The 22785-nt window shown below is 36.1% G+C and overlaps 1 protein-coding gene across 1 annotated transcript in view; it reads right to left on the reverse strand.

Annotated features, from left to right (window-relative positions):
* Nucleotides 1-1808: 1808 nt before the first annotated feature.
* The window catches only part of pou2f2a (POU class 2 homeobox 2a), a gene marked incomplete at its 3' end in the record, with an annotated part of 46838 nt that continues 25861 nt past the window's right edge, over nt 1809-22785 (reverse strand). The window contains exons 2-15 of the mRNA XM_084131412.1: nt 15488-15556; nt 14888-14922; nt 14051-14107; nt 13136-13246; nt 10468-10579; nt 10213-10304; nt 8924-9124; nt 7511-7652; nt 7276-7424; nt 5626-5817; nt 5320-5368; nt 5083-5230; nt 3538-3611; nt 1809-2116 (exon numbers count right to left, since the gene is read on the reverse strand). Coding sequence (XP_083987538.1) covers nt 1809-2116; nt 3538-3611; nt 5083-5230; nt 5320-5368; nt 5626-5817; nt 7276-7424; nt 7511-7652; nt 8924-9124; nt 10213-10304; nt 10468-10579; nt 13136-13246; nt 14051-14107; nt 14888-14922; nt 15488-15556 — 1739 coding nt within the window. The remainder of the gene's footprint in view (nt 2117-3537; nt 3612-5082; nt 5231-5319; nt 5369-5625; nt 5818-7275; nt 7425-7510; nt 7653-8923; nt 9125-10212; nt 10305-10467; nt 10580-13135; nt 13247-14050; nt 14108-14887; nt 14923-15487; nt 15557-22785) is intronic.

Genomic DNA, 22785 nt, shown 5'->3' on the forward strand with positions numbered 1-22785 from the left:
CTTGGAAGCTACATGTTCACAGTATTGTTTCAAACCGCCTGATGAGGGAAACCCCCCGGAACGATCAATTCAAAATGACGAAACACACGAAATATGAAAATAGGCAATACGTCACCCCATTATCCCAAAAATATAAAGCAATGAGACGAGTCATACAGCATAAACAGACAGACCAAGAGGAAAAAGCAATAAAACAAAATATATATGTATATATATATATTCTGAAGTTCAGTTCGATGAGGTTAATAAATATTCTCCCGTCCAGGAAGGAGAGTGAAAGCATCGACTTAACGGAAAGGAGGGAGGAGGTGAAGGAATGATCTTCTGGTCAAAGCCACGTTGAGTCTTTTCACGTCATCGAGTCTTGCTACTCTAAAAACATCCTCCTTGTCCACCTCCTGTGGTCCACTCCTAGTATTTGGTTTCATTCCATTGAGTAAAGTTCAGTTTTAGTCCATTGGTTTTGGTTTGGTTTCATTTTTGGTTTAATCCTTGTGTTGAAAAAAATAAAAACGCCGACATCACATGTCTCCCCTCCGCATCTCGGTTGTTGGATTTCCCCCTGCAGGTTTCCTCGGATCCTCTTCAGTCGCTGCTCCTCTTGCCAGTCGTTCCTTTTCTCCGTTTGGCCTTTTTCACCACACTTTTTTTTTTCCCGAGGCACAGGAGAGGGGTCCAGAGAGGATGGAGGGCAGGGGTTTGGGGGCTCAGGGGGATTTATTTTAAAATTTCTCCTCGTGTACGTTGGATTTTTTGACATGTCTGAGGTCTTGTCGTCTGAGCGCTTTTTTAGCTGACGCAAAAGGCCAGACGAATGCTTTGGTATCCAAGAAAAGTGTGTCAAAGTTTGAGGCATGGATTCCAGCGGATGATCAGTGATGGAAAGGGAATCGGGATCACAGTAACTTCAGTGTATATGTGTGTGTTTGTGTGTATGTGTGTGTAATACTGTTTAAAGTGGAGAAAAAAATCCCTCAAAATTCTTCTGTCGTTCTGTGTTTTTCATCTTAAATTTGACAGGAAAAAATGCTGATGAAAACTGAATGAAAAAGAATGAGTAAATCTAAATAGTTGATAGCAGAGGTAGATTGAGAAATACATTTACAAATAGTAAAAAAAAAAAGAAAAAAAAATGAGATACATTATATGGGGTGCATGAAAAACAATGAAAATTGAGCAAAAGGTGTTTGGTGTTTTGTAGAGTTAATCTGATCCTGGACAATTCAGGTTTCAAAGTCTTAGTTAAAGCTTTTCTATCCGATTTTTTGGTTTTGATTTTTGGTATTTTGGTTTTGGTATTTTCGTCATTTTTTTGTCTTTGTGAGTCCTTCCATTCTTCTTCCATGTGTTTATTTTTTGGTTTCTCTTTCTACCATCCAGTGACACTTGTCAAACGTCCTTTCTTTGTTCCATTCGTTGCCACCCGTTTTCCTCTGTTGTTGTTTCTTCGTAAAGTTTTTTGGCTCACGACCCTGCCCTCAAAAAATCTGTTCATGTAGTTTTGTCTTTTTCTATTCAGAAAGGAATAAATGTACATTCTCCAAAGCAGCTCCATTGAGGCCACCTCTCCACGCTGAATAGATACATTTTTTGGTTTAAAAAGTCCCCCGTTATCCTGTTCTCTCCTTATCCCTGTTCTCTTCTGCTCATTTCTCTGTATTTTTGGCATTCAAAGACATAATGAGAGAGAGAGCACAAGAGAGAAATGGAGGGATTGAGAGATGGCTTTGGTTGAAAAGGCGAGTCTTGTTTGTCTTCATTCTTCCGTCCCTCTGACTCCCCTCAAGTGCAGTAGCTTGGTGTGGGCGTCACTCAGCCATAGCTCCGCCCAGAGGGGGTGGTGAGGCATCACCTAATGAGCAGAAGGAGGCGGGGCTTGAGCAGGGGGAGACGGAGCACGAGTCTGGGCTTGCGCCTCTGATGCCAGGAGGCGGAGAGGCCCTGGGGTGGCCCACCACACCCATGCCTGCGCTCCTCGCCAGGGGCAGTAAAGTGGGGCGGTTTAGGAAGAGGGACTGGCGCAGTCCAGCTCCTGGACATCCAGCTCCACCCAGGAACATTTGACCGCTGCCCTCAAGAGCGGAAATGGGAATCTGACCACCACTGGCAGCTAGGGCTGTAAAAAGATGAAAGAAGAGAGGGAAAGAGAGAAATAAAGAGAGCAAATTAGGGCGAGTGAGACATACCCGTTTACACCTGGTATTTTAATCTGTCTCTTTTTTCCACTTTCAACCACTTCTGTCCTGATTTCCTTGAGGGGAGGGTCTATGGGCAGGTAAATGTATGGACTTTTTCAGATCTTCGATCCAATGGATGAAACAAGCTCACGCAATTTATATATAAACACGACTAGAGAAAACAAAAAAAAACAAAAAAATGCAGAGAGCATCAACTTTCTTTTCTCCTCTGACAACTGAAAGAACAGATGAACGCAATCTGGTCAAATCCGTTTTCGACTACCTGTGTAAGTGGTCAAAAGTGCTAAAATGAGTGGACAAAAAATGTATTTATTTATTTATATATATATATATATATATATATATATATATATATATATATATATATATATATAGAGAGAGAGAGAGAGAGAGAGAGAGAGAGAGAGAGAGAGAGAGAGAGAGAGAGAGAGAGAGAGAGAGAGAGAGAGAGAGAGAGAGAGAGAGAGAGAGAGAGAGAGAGAGAGAGAGAGAGAGAGAGCGCTCTGGCACAGAAACTCCAAATATGCCACGCCGCAGTACGATAGTACAAAAGTACGATAACGCATGTCATTCCAGGAAATCCATATGGGCATCATACTATGACTGTAGCTGAATAAACAAAAGATTGAAACGCTCTGATTGATTAAACATGACTAATAAACACACAATATTATTTCATAGTATTTTATACAGTGCAAGACGCCACATCATCTCACAGAAGGATGCTCAACTTTCGTTATGAAGTGAGTTTGGAGTAAAAACATGTTATTAAATGTTGTCTTTTGTTGGACAATTTCATAAATCGCAATAAGCCAAACCGGTTTTAAGAGCGATTTCATGCTAATTGCGATTATATATATAGACAGACAGGGAAAATAAACTGGTTGAAGTAGCTGTGCAACACGACAAAAAACAGAAACGGGGTGTTTGGTCAACTGCGAGGCAACACATTGCCCCAGAGTTGCCTATTCTTTTAGGTAAATGTAGCAGTTCTAGATTGTGCGTCGGCTCCAGTACGGTGTTGCTGGAAAAGGGTTTTAAGTGATGAGGATGAATATGAGCTCAAGAACAAATATAAGGCCATAGAAATGGCAAGTGCTTTTGAAAGAGACAGACAAGGTGCACAAACACAGTTCTTCTCATACACACACGCAGACAAACATATATATGTAAGAAGTGAGGATGAAGATGTGATGAATATGTGGAGAATATGTGAAAATAGTAGAAGGCTTTTTGATGGTGAGTGATGGGAGGTTTCATCCCCCATTAGCCAAGTTCCTTAATGTATATCTTTTAATTAATCTTCTTTTAATTGTTTTTCTCATCCTCTATGACAAACCTTGCATTGTGGCCAGAGGGTTGCTGCTGATGAGGGCCTGGTTCATTCCTGTGCTTACACCCATCATTGTGTTCCTGTAATGTGTGTGATGTGTCATTTACACGTGTCCACAAACATACGCCATTCATACATGCAGAGAGAAGCAAGCATTTTTAGTGACATCTCAAGAACAACCATGTCCATCGTGGAGTTTGTGTTCATTTCACATGCTGGAAAGAATGACATTAAGACGAGAAACAAGAAATTCAGCGTGCTGTTCACATTCAATTAGACAGGTTTGGAACACAACTGAGAATAGAGATTTTATCGTGAAAACAAGTCTGATAAGACTACAGCAAAGCTGTAATTATTTCAGCTCAGAATGCTCAGTCATAATGAAAGCTGCTGACAGAATGATGATGTGTTTTTATCACGGTCTTCAAATTTATGATCGTGAAATTTTGAGGCAACATGAAACAGTGGATGCTGGATTTATGCAAATATCCTTGAATATTATAGACGTATCATAAATAATAATAAATGAACATTCACAATATTTTATGATTCAAATATAGGTTGAAACAACCTAAACAAAAACCTGATTTTCTGGTTTAATAATAATAATTTTTATTATACATATTTGTAACAATCTCAGTATAAGATAATTTACATTTTGCAGCATTGGATAGTGAATTTGTGAAAATGTGCAAGTATTGTTTAAATGTCAAAGTATAATAAATAAGAAAAAATTTACATTTCACAATATTTTATCATTCAATATATTAGTTGTTAGTTGATTAAATCAACAAATAATTGATTAATAATAGTAATAATTAAAATAATAATAATATTTGTTAGTTGATTAAATCAACCTAAATTATTGATTGAATTAATTTCTAGTTAAATAATAATAATCATCATCATCATCATCATCATCATTTTTTAATAGTCCAGTTCTAGATCATTTACCTTATGTTCAACATTGGATATTGAATTTGTCCCAATTTTAAAGCATTGTTTAAAATGGATTTATGCAAATATCGTTGAATATTATAGACGTATCATAAATAAGAATAAATTATCATTTACAATATTTTATCACTCAATTTATTAGTTGTTAGTTGATTAAATCAACCTAAACAAATAATTGACTGGGTTAATTTCTTATTAAATATTATTATTATTATTATTATTAATGTTCTTTTTTTAACATTCCTGCTTTAACATCATTTATCTTATGTACAACATATTAAATTTGTGCAAATTTACAAGTATTGTTGTAAATGTCTAATGTTTAAAAGTATAATAAACAAGAATAAATAAACATTCATAATATTTTGACTCAATATGTTACTTTCTTAGTTGAACTAAACAACCTAAATAAATAATTGTTTAAATAATAATAATAATAATAATTTATTTTAAATGACATATTCAGAATAATTTATAATTATGTAATATGTAATATTAATAACTGTTATGAATTCTCATAATTATTATCATTTTAAATTCAAACGGTGTCAAAGGAGCATTTTCCTGCCCTAAACGCATGAAACAGCTTCTTACCCTGTGTTCAGGCCAGGGCTGCCGAGGCTCGTCGGGGTGGGGCTCACTGTGCTGAGAGGAGGCGGAGTCACTGAAGAAGGGGCGGAGCTCAACACTCCATGTCCACTGGGGTTGAGAGGGCAGGCCACAGAAGGTGTGGGACTGACGGCTGCGTACGGAGAGAGATTCAGTGTCTGTCCTTGTAACCACAACTGTGAAGTGAACAACACTATTATTCATTCTAACTGCTCTTCTCACCTGTTGTGCTGAGACTGGTAGCGACCTGAACCAGTCCCTGACTGGACATCTATAGAAAAAAGGAAAGAGACTTAAATTAACAAACATACATCTCATATCGACATTCTTTAATATTTTCCTTTACTTTCAAAGGTCCCATTTTCATTTTATGGTAGAACATTATTCAAACACATGACCAGACATGTCTCTTTAATACCACATTTGCACCCATTCTCACCATGCACCAACCAAACAACATTTCAACACCAGCTATCAGTCGAAATGGCTTTGGGCCAGATCAATCGCTAAAGCCATGAGTGGGCGTACCATGTGCGGGCTGTAGCAGGGGGGCTTGTGCGTCTGTGCTGGGGGCTGAGTGGGCAGCGGAGGGGTGGCGCTGGAGGGGTTGATGCGCTTCTCTTTCTGCCGTCGGTTGCAGAACCAGACGCGGATGACCTCTTTCTCCATGTTGAGCTGCTCGGCCATCAGCAGGATTTCTTCAGAGGTAGGCTTCTGGTTCTAAAGGGGGTGAGGTGAGGTGAGATGCATGCGTACATGAGACATGCCAAACACCTGCACTCAGGCCAAGACCAAGTTTCAGCCCAAGACAATTTCATGTTGATGCACAAAATATTTTGAGAAAAAGCATGCAGTGAATCAAAGACGCAATTGGTACTCAATGCATGTAAACACTGATTTATTGAAATCATAAGAGTGAGAATTTACATTGAGGAATTTGTTTTCTTTCTAAAATTCATTTAAAATCAAATTATTCATGAGGTTGATTTGATCACCGCTCCCTTGATAGGACACATGACTTTTAATTGTTTTGTAATTGCTGTATTATCTGATAATGGAACTGTTTTTAGAATTAAATGCACATGCTTTATAATTAAAGTTTCTGTCAGCATAATGCCAACCGGCAGAATGAGTTACTTAGAAATGGAAAGAAGCAGCATGAGGCGCCTCAAGCGCATTGGCTCTTTGCCTTGACTTGATCTTAGATGGGTTTCTTTGGAAAAAAGCTTACAACACAGGTGTGGTGCTTACCAGAGAAAAAGTGTGACTGTGGAGGTTTTGTGACTCATGTGCAATCATAAAACTAAATTAATAAATCTGTATTGTTTAGTATAAAACATTGGAATGATCTAGAAAAGTTTGTGCCTTGACTCCTTTTTGTTTTCAGATTCACCTATTATTGCTACTTGTTGTTCCACTTACCATGTAAACCAATAAAAAGTCTATTTTAATTATATATTATTTTATCCAAAGCAACTTATAAATGAATATTGCAAGCAAATTATTATAAGATTAGTAATATGTGATATATTATTATATTTTGGAATTGTATTTTATTATTTTATTATATCCATATCGACTTACAGACTACCAACATTGCAAGCAATTTAACATAACATATCATAAAATGTATAATTATATATTTACATTTATGCATTATATTATATATTATTATATTTAATTATATTTCATAATTATTTTTTATTTTATTTATAAAAATATCATGTTGTTTTATTATTTCTCATTTTTTCCTGGTTGGTAACCACTTTCAAACTTCTATATGCCTTCTGGACTGTTAGGTAAACTGGTGTATGATATTATATGTTTAATAATGCATAAAAATATGCTCAACCAATACTTCTACAATCACGCCAGAAGTATATGGGGTTTAATGTGGTGACATAATTCTTATACTGTATATTGCAATAAATTAGTTTGCTGGTAGACTTCTGTTTCTCCAGAGAGAGAAAAAAATGGATTCAGCAATTTCAAAAAGAGAACCAATATTTTTTTTATCATGAGACAGCAAAAAGGAGGTCATGAAGCTGAGTTGTGCTGTGCGGAATAAACCAAGTCAAATGAACGAGTCATTTGAACGAAATATGATTTCTGTAGCAGGAAATTAAAATCTTGTAACATTTGGTGGTACGGTGTGTGTGTGTGTCTTGTCCGACTAACCGAGATGAAGTTGCGCTCCAGGGCAATGCGGACGTTGGTCTCGATGCTGGTGCGTTTCTTTCGGCGGCGTCCAGGCAACCCTTCAAAGCCCAGCAGAGGTGAGGACAGTGAACTGGGGCTCGGAAGCATGTTGTCTATCGCCATGGTTTCTGTAACGCAAACACACACATTCAAACACGAATCGTAAAGAACGCAAACACGAAACACCAATGAGAAAAGTGACAAAAACACACACCTGCATCGCTCAGCCATTTCTCCAGCAAGGGTTTGAGCTTGCACATGTTCTTGAAGCTGAGGTTGAGAGCCTCGAAGCGTGAGATGGTGGTCTGACTGAAGTCATTGCCGTACAGTTTCCCCATGGCCATACCGACGTCCCCCTGCGTGAAGACACGGAGCAGAGTTACCATTCGCTCATTTAATCTATCTTAGGGATAAAAGCAGACAGGACTAGTTTAGCTTGAGGACTGTTAAGTTCGTGTTTCACAGACATACTATCTGATTTCTATGGAAGCTTGTGTCCGCCACAGAATAAAAAATAAAAAAGGTAACTGCGAGTTTTTTCTTGCAACTGCAAATTTACATCTCGCAATTCTGACTTTTTCTCTCTCAGAATTGCGTGATATAAACTCGCAATTGTGATAAAAAAAGTCAGTCTTTGTTTTCGTAAGAATTGGCCTTTATATTTTCTAATTCTGACTTTTCTCAGAATTGCGAGATATAAAGGCCAATTCTGGCGAAAATAAAACTCGAAATATAAACTTGCAATTATCTTTTAAATTGTTTTATTCCGTGGAGGAAACAATCTTCCATAGATTTCAATACCAACTTAAGCAGGTTTTGTTTCTCACAACTGTGTTAGTGGCATGTTATTTTCTCACAAATTATCTCAAATTATTTATTTTCTTCACTGAATATTGTAACTAAAGCTACACTTCTCACTGGTTTTCCAAATGGTTGCATCTTCGTTATTGGTTTAGACATTTTTCCAAACTTTCTTTAAAAAGAAAATTAAATAAGGAAAGTCTGATCCCGAATAATGCATTCAAATATTACATTTAATAAATTACATTTTAGAAACTGCTCATAATGACTAGTTATTTTAATTAATGCCTCCCCTAATCATACACAAAATCTTATCTATATATCTATATAGACTATATAGATCTATATATCACAAGATCTATATATCTATCTATTAAGTATTGTATAATTTTAATAGAGATACAAAGAAAACATGATTGTTGCATACATACAAAATAAATAAAGATTTAAAACGGCTCAGAATGACCATTGTGATTATAATTAATGCCATAGGCCACCCTTAATTATATACATAATCTTACAGTGTATAAGACAAGTATTCTTTATTTCAATGGGTTTCATTGTACATATTAATTAATATTCAACATTATTATTGATTTGACTGCACTGACGCTACTGGATGAGATCTGAACCGAGCTGGACGATGACATCACTGTTTTCTGCAGAACTGCTTCATAGATGAAATGAGCTAATTTGACTTGATATTGACAGCATCTCAAAAATAAGTGTCTTGAAAGAAGGTTTAATTGTGTTTCATTTCTATTTTTTGAAGTTTGAATCTTAAAAAAGTCAAACTGTGACAGAAAACTGTGACTGTGTTTCACACCTGTGTGAACCCCAGTTTAATTCGCCTCTGTTTGAAGGTTCTGGCAAACTGTTCGAGCTCCTCCAGGTCGCTGGGCTCCTCGGGATGGGGCGTCGCCGTGGGAACGGAGCTCATGGGAGGTGCGGAGGAGGGGGCGGAGCTCACAACGTTCTCCACGTTCTTCTCCCTCTGCAATGACCACAGCCTGTCGTCAAGATGACGCTACAGCACAGATTGGGAAAACACACTACTTTCTCAAACACGTATCTACTGTGAGACAGAGCCTTCAATTTCAAATCCATTCCAAAAGATTCCCTTCATTTTTGCATAACATCATTTCTACCCCTGAAAGGCAACAAATTTAGACTGACTATATAGCATATTACCATTCAACTCATATTATTTTATAAGTACACTTTAGATTAGGGTCCAATTCTCACTATTAACTATGACTTTTGCCTCAATAAACTCATAATTACTTCTTCTTAATAGTAAGGTAGTTGTTAAATGTAGGTATTGGATTAGGGATGTAGAATATGGTCATGCAGAATAAGGCATTAATATGTGCTTTATAAGTACTAATAAGCAGCCAATATCCTAGAAATATACATGCTAATAAGCAATTAGTTAATAGTGAGAATTGGACCCTAAACTATATATAAAAAAAAAATATATATATATATATATTTTTTTTTATTATATTTTTTATTATTATTGATGTTCTTTTGAACCTTCAATTCATCAAATAATCCTGAAACAGGCGAATCACGTTTTTCACAAAAAAAATTAAGCAGCACAACTGATTTCAACATTGATAATTATAATAAGAAGAAATTCTTCTTGAGCACCAAATCAGCATATTCGAATGATTTCTGAAGGATCATGTGACACTGAAGACTGGAGTAATGATGCTGAAAATTCAGCTTCACCATCACAAGAATGAATTATATCTTCAAATGTATTCTATTAAAATGAAAAAATTAAAAACAAAAAAAATGTACATCACAATATTACTGATTTTAGTGTATTTTTGATCAAATAAATGCAGCCTTGGTGAGTATTAGAGACTTCTTTCTTACTGACCCCAAACTTTGGAATGGTAGTCTAAACATACTATGCAGAATACTGACTTGAATTATTGAATTTGCCAAACTTTGCAGTATACAGGAGAGCGCACTGCATCAAATCCTGTATCCCACAATGCAGTGTCTCAAGTAAAATGCCATGATGATAACTGGACACCATTTGCTAATTGAATAAGCAACATGAGGTGGACAACAATGTAGCCTGAAACCCTTTTTTGTTCATACCTGTGCTTGAAGCCCCAGTCTAGGTGGGGTGGTCAGGAGACTCCCTGGGCTTTGCTGAGGTAGTGAAATCAAATTTGACGTCGAAAGCAAACCTGAGAGAGCATGAATGGCAATTACACATTAAAGACATCACTGCACGCAAATGTTATTGGTGTCACAGAGTCAACTGTTATGTGAAATGATGGTAATGCAGTTTCAGTGATTCCACTGACCCCATAGCCATAATTAGATAATGTGTGAATAGGCGCATCTTACCTTGCTGACCCTGCTGAGCCTGGGCTTGAGGCAGCAGGAACTGAGCAGGGGACTGTAGAGGATGACCTGGCATCAGTACCAACTGCTGTAACTGCAACAACTGCTGAATGTCCTTCAGAGAGAGACAGAAAGCCTTATGAGGGTGAAAAGAAGACAAGTGAGCAAGTCAAGACACGGGGAATAAGTAAAAAGCTCCAGTTATGTCACAAAGTCAAGTTACAGAAACAATTGTTCGGCGGAAAATCGCAATTTGCATTGTACTGAAGAACCCTTTACCTGATATTTTAATTCTAATCTCATTTCACAATCTTTAAATGACCGACTATATAACAAAATGTTTCCTTGCACATGACCAGATGTCTCACGAACAAAATGTGCATATTTCACACATTCATTAAATACTTAAATTCATTCAAATCATACTAAATTGTTATTAAGTAAATTAAAATAAATTAAGATTTATTCAAAATTATATTAAAATTACAAAAAAATACATTTGAATAACAAAATGAAATAATTTATAATTATGTATTTATTTATATTATTTAATTAATTAATTATTTTATTTTATTTATTCAAATGTGGTATTGCAAGATTGTCTGCAAGACTTACATGGTAAGAGTACTGTAAGAATATAGTAACTGGGTAATAACTAGGTACTAACCCTAAACCTAACCTTAACCCGTGTAGTTTCCTTATATTAACCAGTACTTTCTTAGGCAAGTACACTGTACAAGTACACATAAGTGCAAGTATAGTAAAAAAAAGTGCAACCTTATGTATTTATATACTAATGGACAAACTGCAATAACTTTCTGTTCATAATTGACTGCATGCCACAGATGCTGTTGATATATAGTATATTTGACCGGGAGCGTTCCCTGAATTGAAATACAGGAAAATGCCAATCTAGCCTCTGATCAAAAATGCATTTTCCTGAAGCGTAGAACGGCAGCGCAGAAGGTACCTGGGCAGTGAGCTGGATAGGCTGCGATAGAAGAGGAGGCGGAGCTTGCTCATGTTTGGCTTGAGACTGGGCTTGTGCTGCTGCCTGATTGGCCTGCTGCTGTTGCGTGTGCTGCTGCTGATTGGCTGCGGCAGCTGCGTGGGCCGCATGCGCAGCGTTTGACTGCTGCACGGCTGCGGCTAACAGCTGCGCTTGAGCCTGCTGCAACAACAGCTGCTGCTGTGCAGGGAGGAGAGCGGCCAGCTAAAGAGAGGAAGAAGAGGAGCGAGGGATAGAGAGAAAAGGTGGAGAGAAGAACAGCGTCACCAAGCAGCAGAGGGGGCGTCTGTGGCGCCTTCTCTTAAGCAAGCAGGCCCTGAGATGCATTCCACAGCATGGTTAAGCTAAGAAGGTTATACATCAACCGAAAGCATGTTGCATTTAGTTAATAGAAGCATAGAGCAAAAGAGAAAGACAGCGAAAAAAGCAATCCATATAATATTCGTATTCGTATTATTATATAATATAGCCATGTTTACTTCCAGAGCAGGATTTCCAAACTGATCTCCTAACAAATAGTTTTGCCCCAAACTCATGCTACGGTCCCTTTTCACATTTCCAGGGTTCTCAGAAGCAGAAGTCATAGGCGTCATAGTTGGGTAAACTTCTATAGTGGTGAATGGGGGACGACAGCAAATATATTTTTTGTATTTATATATATATATATATATTTTTTAAATTTACTGCTAAGGTAGTATAACAAAGTATAGTGTTTTTTTTATATATATATATATATATATATATATATATATATATATATATATATATATAAAATGTAAAATTAAAATGTGAAAAACTGTACTAGAACTGTGCGATATCATCCCAGCCTGTGAAAAGGGTCCATTGGTTGAAGTAAAAGTGCAACAAAGCCAGAGTTCAGCTTTATGAGGGAAGTAAACTACAAATGGCTTAATAATATTGTCTCTGAATATTTAAATAATTAAAAAAATGGTAAAAAAATATTACACTTTACCTTTATATAAAAAATTACAATTAAAAAAAAAAGTCATATGAAAACAAATCAAGAACATTTTAATCGGATCATACATATTTTTTAAATGGTTCATTAAATGTATTATTAATAATATTTATTTAAAAGTCTTTTAAAATATCAGGGGTGCTTACTTATTGAAGTAGTAAATCATTTAAGCCATATGTCTGACAATGAGACATTTCAGCTTTAACTAAATAAAAGAATAAAATGAAGTTGCAAACAACTGCTTAGTTTGCTTAGTGCTGTTTTGTTTCCCCTCAAAAATTTTCATTCACTTCACTTGCGTACCTATTTGTCTCATCATGTGAGTGTGTGTGTGTGTGTGTCTCATCATGTGAGTGTGTGTGTGTGTGTGTGTGTGAGTGAGAGAGTGTGTGTGTCTCATCATGTGAGAGTGTGTGTGTGTGTGTGGTTCATGTATTCCCTACATTTGGGGATAAAAGGATAGTAATACCAGAAATATTTGATGTTGTGGGGACATTTTTTGGTCCCCATGAGGGAAACATCTCATAAATGATACAACATTTTCTTTTTCCATGAGTGTTCTGTTTAGGGGTAGGGTTAGGGCATTGAATATACAGTTTGTAAAGTATAAAATCATTATTTGCATGGAAAGTCCCCATAAAACGCGTGTGTGTGTGTGTGTGTGTGTGTGTGTAAGCACATACCCCTGCGAGCTGACTGCCTGCCAGCATGAGTTGTGTGTGTGGTAGAGAAGGCTGAACTGGAGGAGGAGGAGCGTGAACACTGGTCATCTCAACGGCCTCCTCGGCTTTAACCTATAAAACACAATCATATATATTATTAATAACAATATATGGAATATGAATAATACATATACACATAAACACTAATAATATAATACATCAATGTTCTCACACACACAACCACATAAATGGCAACAATATAAAAAATGCCTTTTTATTTCAGTACTATTTATTTAGCATATACATTTTTTGTGGGCGTGTTTTAATTTAATTATCATAAATTCATTTAAAAAAAACTTTAATACTACAAAATGCTAAAATAGCCTCATTTTTTATTTATTTATATATATATATTAAATTAACACTGTAATTTATTACTGGTACAGCTAGTTTGCAAGTTATATGCAAATACACAAGGCCATTACTAAATATCATAAACCGCTTATACCAACTACCACTTCATGTCTTTTCTTGTCAAAGACAAAAAACACACAAGGCCATTTCCATAAGCACACACACTTTCAGTTATTGACTTGATTACTCACAAATTCAAAAGAAGAGGAGCAGTTCAACTCGTTTAGTTCTGTAAATATCCATCCAGAATCTCTCTACTAACTGCATCTGCCCTGCGATCGGTCGAACCTTCTCTTTTTACCTCACTTCTGATCGATCCGGATCCTTTCATAAGTTTCACGCGTCATAGCTCACTTTCCCTCTCTCTCCTGTAAATTGCCTGGCATCTTGTTAGGAATGTGGTTTAAACAGACTAAAGAATTCTCATTTGCATATTACAACGTTCACGCATAATCACCCGAGGGCATCCATGTTGGCGAACGCATTAGGCATGTAGGCATGAACACACAAACACACACTCACCTTTGTGTTGCTGGGTGCAGGAGACAGGCAGAACGGACTTGTTTTCATTGGCTGGATCTGAATGAGACGGAAACAAATCATTAGGGACAAAACTCACTGCCCTCAACTGGATCGCTTTAGCTTTAATAAATGATCTAAAACAGAACAAATTTAGGCTTAAAAAGGAAGGGTTAGAAACAATTTTCACTAGGAAATTGCTAGTCAATTTTAAAAATTAATTTGAAAGAACACATTGAATTAAACATGCAATTTTGCAAAAGCAGAAAAACGAAAATGATATTTTCTTGTAAAACACTCCAATAATCTTGATTTATTTGTATTTTTACAGTGTGTTCGTTGAATCACAGTCCTGCTTCTTAGTCAAATATCAGTATTGATGCACCGTGTTTAATATTCATTCAGTGGAAACGAACTGTAAAGTTCACCATCATATTTTTCATTGCATTTATCCATATTGTTATTGCAGTAAGCGGCAAACTTCAAAGTGGGAAAACGAGCATGTTAGCCACGGGACTGTCCCTGCAAGCATTTGCAAAAGACGAATGCTGCGTGTAATTAAAAGAAACGCTCTGGCATTTTAAGATGCATTCTTACATAATCTATTAGTTTTCTTATTGGCTACAGCAGGACAGTTGATCTGACGGTTAAAAAAAAACATAAATGGTTTTAGAATTTCTTTTTCCCAAATATGCTAAATATTTGTATTTTGTTTTTGCTCAAAACCAGATCTGACACTCCTGATCTAAATGGTCTCGTTTTTGGAGAACCTCTCAATATTGATGCGCCGATGCACTCGAACAACTACCATAAAATTTGCTCTGAAAGTTGTTCACTCACCTGATCGCTGGCCTCTGGACTGTTCCTCTCAGAGTCTGTAAAAACACACACACACACACGCGCAAGGACACATCAGGTCAGAATAGTGCCTCAGGCTCCAGCCCTCACATCAACAAAAGTGTGGTCTGGTTAGCCAGAGGCATTGTATTATTGGAATACCATGGAGCGTTTAACCTGGGTTACTGTATGCTGCTGCAGTGTGTGTGTGTGTGTGTGTGTGTGTGTGTCAGATTGAGGCCACGGCTGACTAAAGTGTTCTGTGTGTGGTTCAGACCAAGTGGAAAATGTGAGAATTATGACAAAACAAAATCTCATCACTCACTCACTCTCACACACACACACACACACACACACACACACACACACACACACACACACACACACACACACACACACACACTAACACATCTAGGAATAGTCATGAATCATACTAGTGTCCATGATAAAACATGCTTATACATGCAATGTTTCTCTCCCACAATATCATCACACAAATCTCCTTTAATAAACAATAATTATATTGATTCTATAGATAATGCATATAATAACTTAACATTTACTACATCTTAAAGCACTCAGACTCATAGTAATAATTTTTACCTGTACTATCGACCGGAAACTCAGTCCCCATCTTATCATCATCGACAGCTTTAGACATCCTGATATCTACTGAAACAGAGAGAGGAACTGACTGAAAACATCTCTTGGATTTTAGCTTTCTTTTGTCAGTCATCCTTATATCATCAACCACATAAAGGGTAGTTGACAAATAACCATCATAAAGATTCATCAAAAGACTTAAACTGGTCACGTTTTCTTTTCATCCTGCTACTATCATTTTTCCGCGAAAAAACGCACTATAAATACAAACACTGGTTTAGGCTTTTGGACGTTGTGAAAAATACATAAAAGCTAGATAAAAGATTTTATTTATTTATATCAACATAAAATCAACTATAAATAACTATTTAATATTTAAATACACACCTTGACACCAAAAAGTAATTCACACATTTTTAATACGGATTAAATTTTACTCAAGGATCCTTAAAATTTCACCACTTTGAGCTTTTTAATAAAAATATTTTCCCTTTATTTAAAATCCCAAAATTTTCATATTAATTTTTCATTTATGAGATCAAAAAACTGCATCTATGTAAGAAATAGATTTTTTTTTAATAATAATCTTTTTTAAATTTTACATTAAGCAAAGTGTGTCACATAGCTTGGCAAATAATAACATTTATTCACATAACATTCCAAATAGCTTGATATTTAATTGAGCTTAAACATCTTTGAAATGACCTCTATATAATATAATATAATATAATATAATATAATATAATATAATATAATATAATAATAGCTTCATCCAAGCTGTAGGTCATAATTAATCCAAAACCTCTAATTACCGAAACAAACAGTCAAAGTCAATTTCCATCAGCAAAACTATTCAACGTGCAGCTCAATGGCTCTATCCGTCTTTCCTTTGTCCTTTACTTTTCTATTTCATTCTGTTTTGGTCTTGTTTGACACCCTCTTCATCCTAATACAGCACCTGCGCCTCCCAGAGAGCAGCAGGGATGGAGGGGCATGTCCCATCCTGCACGGCATCATTCATACAGATACACACACACACACACACACACACACACACACACACACACAAACACAAACACAAACACACCCGCAATAGCTGTTAATGCGGGGAGGAGAGGGTTTCATCCCGCGAGAGCACGTGTTGCACTTCGCAGGAGGATAACAGCTTCTCTCTTTCTTACTCACGGTGAAATTGATGGCCACATCAGACCATCTACACAGCCATTTCCAAGAGCAAATTGATTTCCCTGTCCAGCTCACTTATTGTTAAATTAGTTCATATTACACGGCTGGAACGTGCATGCTGAACATAAAACATATTACAAAGACTGTTTTTATGGAAGCAATCATAAAAAGCCAAATGAAAATAACACTGTAAACAAAGTTTGAACCATATTAAGAAAACGTGCCGCAGCATCAAGATGTAAACATACAGTTTGAAAAAGTAATAGGAATTCATACAGTAATTATTCTAACGTTAATAGATGTAAACTAAAAAACGTCAAATTCTATGGTTTTACTAAACGCTAAAATGCAATCAAATAAAAACCTGAATTTCAGCAACTTACGTAACTACTAATACTTTAAACATTTTAATTAGACATTTAAACAAACAATTAGATTTTAGAATGACGTAAACCTCATCACTAAAATATTTCATTAAAAATGATCAAACTTAAACGCATAAATCAACGATTGCACGAATCACAAAAAGTCAGTCTCGACTAAAATTTACATAACAAATAACCACACACAGAAAGCAAATTATGAGCCTGATATTACAGTAATATTAGAATAAGGTGCATTTTGGTAGTGTGTGATATGTTTCCTAAATGAGTTCTTGAAGGTTGTGTGTTTCTGACTCACCGGATAGTTTTTTGCTCAACTCTCTTAGTCCTCTGATCACTCGATGAGAACAGCTCCTTCACTCTATATGCCACTATTATGACCGTGGGCGGTTTTTTTTTTTTTTGTGGATGTTTCACAAATTTCACTTGCTTTAGTCATAGAAGTCAAATTAAAGCCACTTTCCAACCGAGGCAAACGAAACCTCTGCCTCCGCCACCCACTGCATTCAAGCGAGTTACTAAATTAGGATGAATTACTCACTGATATTGATAGTCAAATGATTGGAAATGAAAGAAAAGATTGATCACCTGCTTCCAGACAGTCACGCTGGTGAGGTGAACTAGAGATCGTAAGCGCAGTGTAAATCACGGTCAATGAGCCACCGAGTTATTTTTTTCATGATGCAAAGCCACGAAAGGGCCTAGATGAGCGAATATGACGTGTTGGTTGCATGAAACTGTCTCGCACTTCCTTCATCTGTGTGTCTGACTCGAGACCCTTCACTCTTAAAAAGAAAGGTCCAGGAAGCTTTCAAGATCCAATAAGAACTTCTCATTTTCAATTTCTTTAGAAAACCAAGAAAGCAAAATCTGATTTGATGAACATATAATACAATAGAGAGAACTTTTACGATCTATAATAAACTATAAAGCCTACACAGCAAAAGTGTGGTTGATAACGATACATGGTCCAATGAAGCTGTGATAAATTAGACCGTAAAAATAAATATAGAGACACTTGATGTAGATGTCCAATAAAGAAAACGTAAGACTGCACTGTAAAGAGAAGTATGTAAAAAAGGGCCCAATGGACACTGTAAAAAAAGTTGCTTCCTTCATTTTTTTTTTTTTAAGTACAATCAACTTAGATGTTTAAGTCATTTCAACTTAAATTACATTAAACTGACTTAATGACTTATAAAAAAAAAAAAGTTAATGCAATGTAAATCCATATGTTGTCATAACTTATTGATCATATAATTTTTATTGTGTACTGTTAAAATGAAGGAATCGTCCATATTGATTTTGAATTACACATTGTGTTTAAGGGTTAAAGGAAGTGTCTGTAAACTTAACAGAAAATCACCAGTACCTTTTTTATGTTTTTATAGTTTTTTTTTTGCTTTCTCACAGAGCGTTACTTCTAAAAGTCTATACTGTGCATCGTCATATAATAATTTTTTTAAGTTATGGCACTCCATTAAAGTATATTTGATGAACACAGTATTTGTCTCAACATTTTAGTCCACAATTATTGCCATTGCTAGCTTACATAACATATTATATTGAATATAATCATATCAATGTTAAAAATACATATATATATTATTGATCGTTTTGTTGGATAAAGTAAATGTTAACATTTATCTTCAGAAGCTTATGTGACTCTTAAAAAGGAAGGAAATAATTCCCTTTTAAATATTTACAAATGAAAAATTCTGTATTACAGTGTAGCTACGCTATTTAAAGATTGTGGTGTATTTCGGTAATGACTGACCTTTTTATTCAAAGGACACAATAAACATGACTAATTCACCAAAACCCTCACGAAGGCCACTTGGAAATATCCTTCCGATTATACTATTTTGATGATATACAAAATAGTGTGAAAAACGTTGAGGTTGACTCACATGCCATTGTTTCTGTCAGTATTACCCACAAACCTCTGTGCTGTGTGAGTCAGTCTAGTGTCACCCCATTTCCTGTTTAAACGTGTAGCCTTCCACTCACTCTCATCTCACACACACACACACGCACGCACGCACGCGCACACACACACACAGACTAACGAGAGATATTCTTGGAAAAACTCAAACAGCATCAGTCACATCTTCCTAAAGAGTATAAAGCTGACTGAGAGAAACAAATTCACAAGTCATGTTCCTAGTCTGAGAGCCTTTGAAAGCTCTTATGTTCAAATAATTGTTTTTGAAAAATGCACCTATTAATTCATATTAAAATGGGAATGCACATTCTGAAGGAATAAATTTAACACGCTATGTCACTTTTGATAAAACCAACAGCCAAATACATATATTATGAATAAAAAATGACCTTATTAAATGAAGTTAAATTTGATTAAATAAAAATTTGATTAAATAAAAATTTGAATAATTATTAAATAACTAATAATTATAATTATTCGTTTTGACCAAAACTAAAGCTATGATAAAATATTTTTGGTTTAATAATCTAAGAGGCATATCACCTGCATAAATTTCATTTCGTAAGCGTTACTGTAAAAGAACCAAACCTTTTTTTAGTTGGTTATTATTAAAGATTCAAACAAAGTATTTAGTAAAACACAAAGTAATAAAATGCTCTGTATACGCTCTGTAAACAACATTCAAATAGTAAACTGCGATTTAAACACTTATAAAAGGTACAAAGCCTTAAAAGTGTGTTAATTGTTTTGTTTCATAAAATGTTGCTGCTATAACCAACACTATCTCACGTCCAATTCGTACGAATGATAAAAAGATGGCTAATTCGAATGCAGACACAGCTGAAATAAAGCAAAACTGATACACTGCCCTAATGGCAACTTAATTTACTCCCGTAAACCATCATGTGAACACCTTAAAAACATAGTACAGTATACATTAAAAACACACACAAACAAAACCCTCTCAACCGCTCACTTCATAAGATCTCCCACATTCAAATCTTTTCTGACAATATCTGGCTTCTCCATCTAGCTGCTTATTTTAACTGTCATATTTGTGCTATTGGGTTGTGGTTTATTTATTTGTAATCTAGTGTGACTGTCCAATGTCTGGTTGTTGGTTATGGAGTGACCTTGAGTATAGGAAGGCTGCTATATAAATAAAACATATAGCCTACTTCACTGATTTTTCATACTCTTTGCCTCACCACCTCTATATATATATATATATATATATATATATATATATATATATATATATATATATATATATATATATATAATAAAAGTGTACACATGTACACATTGTTTGTATACCAGGCTCTAAACACTGCACCAACATAGATTACACCTCATATACAAACACACACACACTGATATTCAAGTCTCTTGCATTCCTCTAGAGATTTGCTCCTGACATTTCATTACTTTAGGCCTTAGTCCAGTTAGTTTTGATGTCCTCTCATTAGCAGAGTCTGTTAGTGAAGGCGAAGCTAATTAACCTTGCGGCCCCCTCTCGAGAGATCATTAGAGCGAAGGAAAGCGAGAGAGAAAGACACTGACTTACCTGGAATTCAGACATTTCACCATAGCCGCCATTTTATAAATAAACCACAGCCTTCTGTCTGCTTCTGTCTGAGACCCTCAGGTTAATCAGTGTGCGATAGTTCAGTCCACCTCAAGGCATCTTAATGACCTGACCAATCACCGCTCTCGCTGAAGAACTCATGCAAATTGCAGAGTAAATATTAATATTGTTATTTAAATATTCAACTTGAACTCAACAAGGCTATTGACTCAAACTTCTAGCTTGAAAAGTGCTCAGTGCCAGCTCAACTAATTGTCACATTAAAAGAATGAATGAGATGAGAGCTCATACAGTCACTCTCTCCTCATTTCCCTCCCACATTTTCTCTCCACCCTCAAAGACCGCTTTATTTCACCCCCTACACTTCCTCTGACATCTTTGAACACGGGTAAGAGTGAACACCCGAACACACAAACACACAAAAGGAAAAGTTATTATCTAGAGACATTTATCAGGTAAAATGGGTGGTTATTCTTTGTTGTTCAGTTGTGGGCAGCTTAATGTTGAGAAAGAAGGAGGTAGAAAGAGAGAGAAAGAAAGAGGGACAGACACTCACAGGTCTTGTCAGCATAAGAAAGTGCTGGGGTGGCTGGAAAGTGCTCATCACAAGAACGAAAAACAAGTGTATATCATTTTCGCTCTTCACACGCCTATCTTTTCCACTGCTCGTTCTCGGTGCGCTAAAAATTACCACATCTGCCCAGCGAAAATGAAACTGAAATAGCGCCAATGAACCGCAAGAGGGCAGCGGTACCTTTAATAATCATGCGAGAAACCAGCTTCACGAGCGGCTTTACACATCAAACGAGCGATTTCTTGATATTTTTCGACGTTAACTTTTTTTATTGTCATGTTTATTTTATATATATATAAAGGTTGTGGTCTTTATTAACAAAGCTGCTATTAGGTGTAAATATGTTTTAACCTAAAAGGCAGACCAATTGGCTATTCAACCTGCACGAGAGTTTTCACAGATCGAAAGGACGTTTCCTTCTGACATTTCCACCTTTAAACTTTTTCGTCGCCACGTTTATCTTATAGGAGTCTAATTTCCGTGAAGGCTAAATAGGTTCGAGTTTTGTGAATTAAAAGAGAGTCCGAAACTAAATCATTCTCACGCTGGACGAGAACCTGTAGGCTACGGAGGCACAAATGAACGATATTATAAGTCGTTTGCTTTAACTTCTTCCATGTCCATTTTAAATGTACGTCATTTTCAACGTCTAATTGAGATTTACATTTGGAAAGCTGATCTTTTTTCAGAGTAAATTATGTGGATGTCGTTCCGTGAGATCCCAATGTAGGCTAACCTATATAATTATGTTATCTGTAGGCTACAACATAACTAGCTAACTTATATCGAGTTCTAAACATTATGCGATTTAAATATTAATAGGCTAGAGTTTATTTGTGATGGACGCCATATGAAAACGAGCCTCTGAGGGACAGACCTAGCCAGTCCGTTCAATATAATGAAAAGTCAGTCCGGAAATATTTTGAAAAGGCTTATTTCAATGTTGTAGCCTATCATGGAAATAACTCAACAGAACACATTAAACGTCTAATCTTTACATATAGGGTGTCTGAATTGTCCTTGACAAAACATTCAGTTATTATTATAACTATATTATTATTAGTTATTAATTATATTATTATATATAGGCTATATATATAAAACGTTGTACAAATAAAACTAATAATACTAAAATTTTTAGAAGTGTAATAAGAAAATGTTTGAAACATTGTCACCTACTTGCATTTGTTTTAAAAATACATACACAAACTTTCACACTTTTTCCCAAACACCATACACACACAGCCTCCTTACACACACACACACACACACACTTATTCACACACAGGACAGTTGATGTGTCCTCTGATATAAGCCTTTTACCCCAGCGCTCATAATGGATCTGTCTTCTGAATATGTGTGTGTGTAATGCTCAGGGTCACGGTCAGGGGTTTAGCAAGTTTTTGGGCCTCCTTTTATGTACCCCCCAAGCTCTTCAGTAACGCCTGTCAGGGCCGTGACAGACGGCGCGTGGGTGTGTGTGTGTGTCCGTGCGAGGGACTGAAAGAGGGATGCTGGGTGGCGTGTGTTAGGGTCAAGGGTCACTCCGCTGCACACCCTCCTTCATCCCCCCTCCCTCTGGTCTTGCCCCCCTTGACCTTTGGGGAGGCCAGTGAGGGGTAC

Source organism: Abramis brama, assembly GCF_963993115.1.
Source record: "Abramis brama genome assembly, chromosome: 12".
Lineage (NCBI taxonomy): Eukaryota > Metazoa > Chordata > Actinopteri > Cypriniformes > Leuciscidae > Abramis > Abramis brama.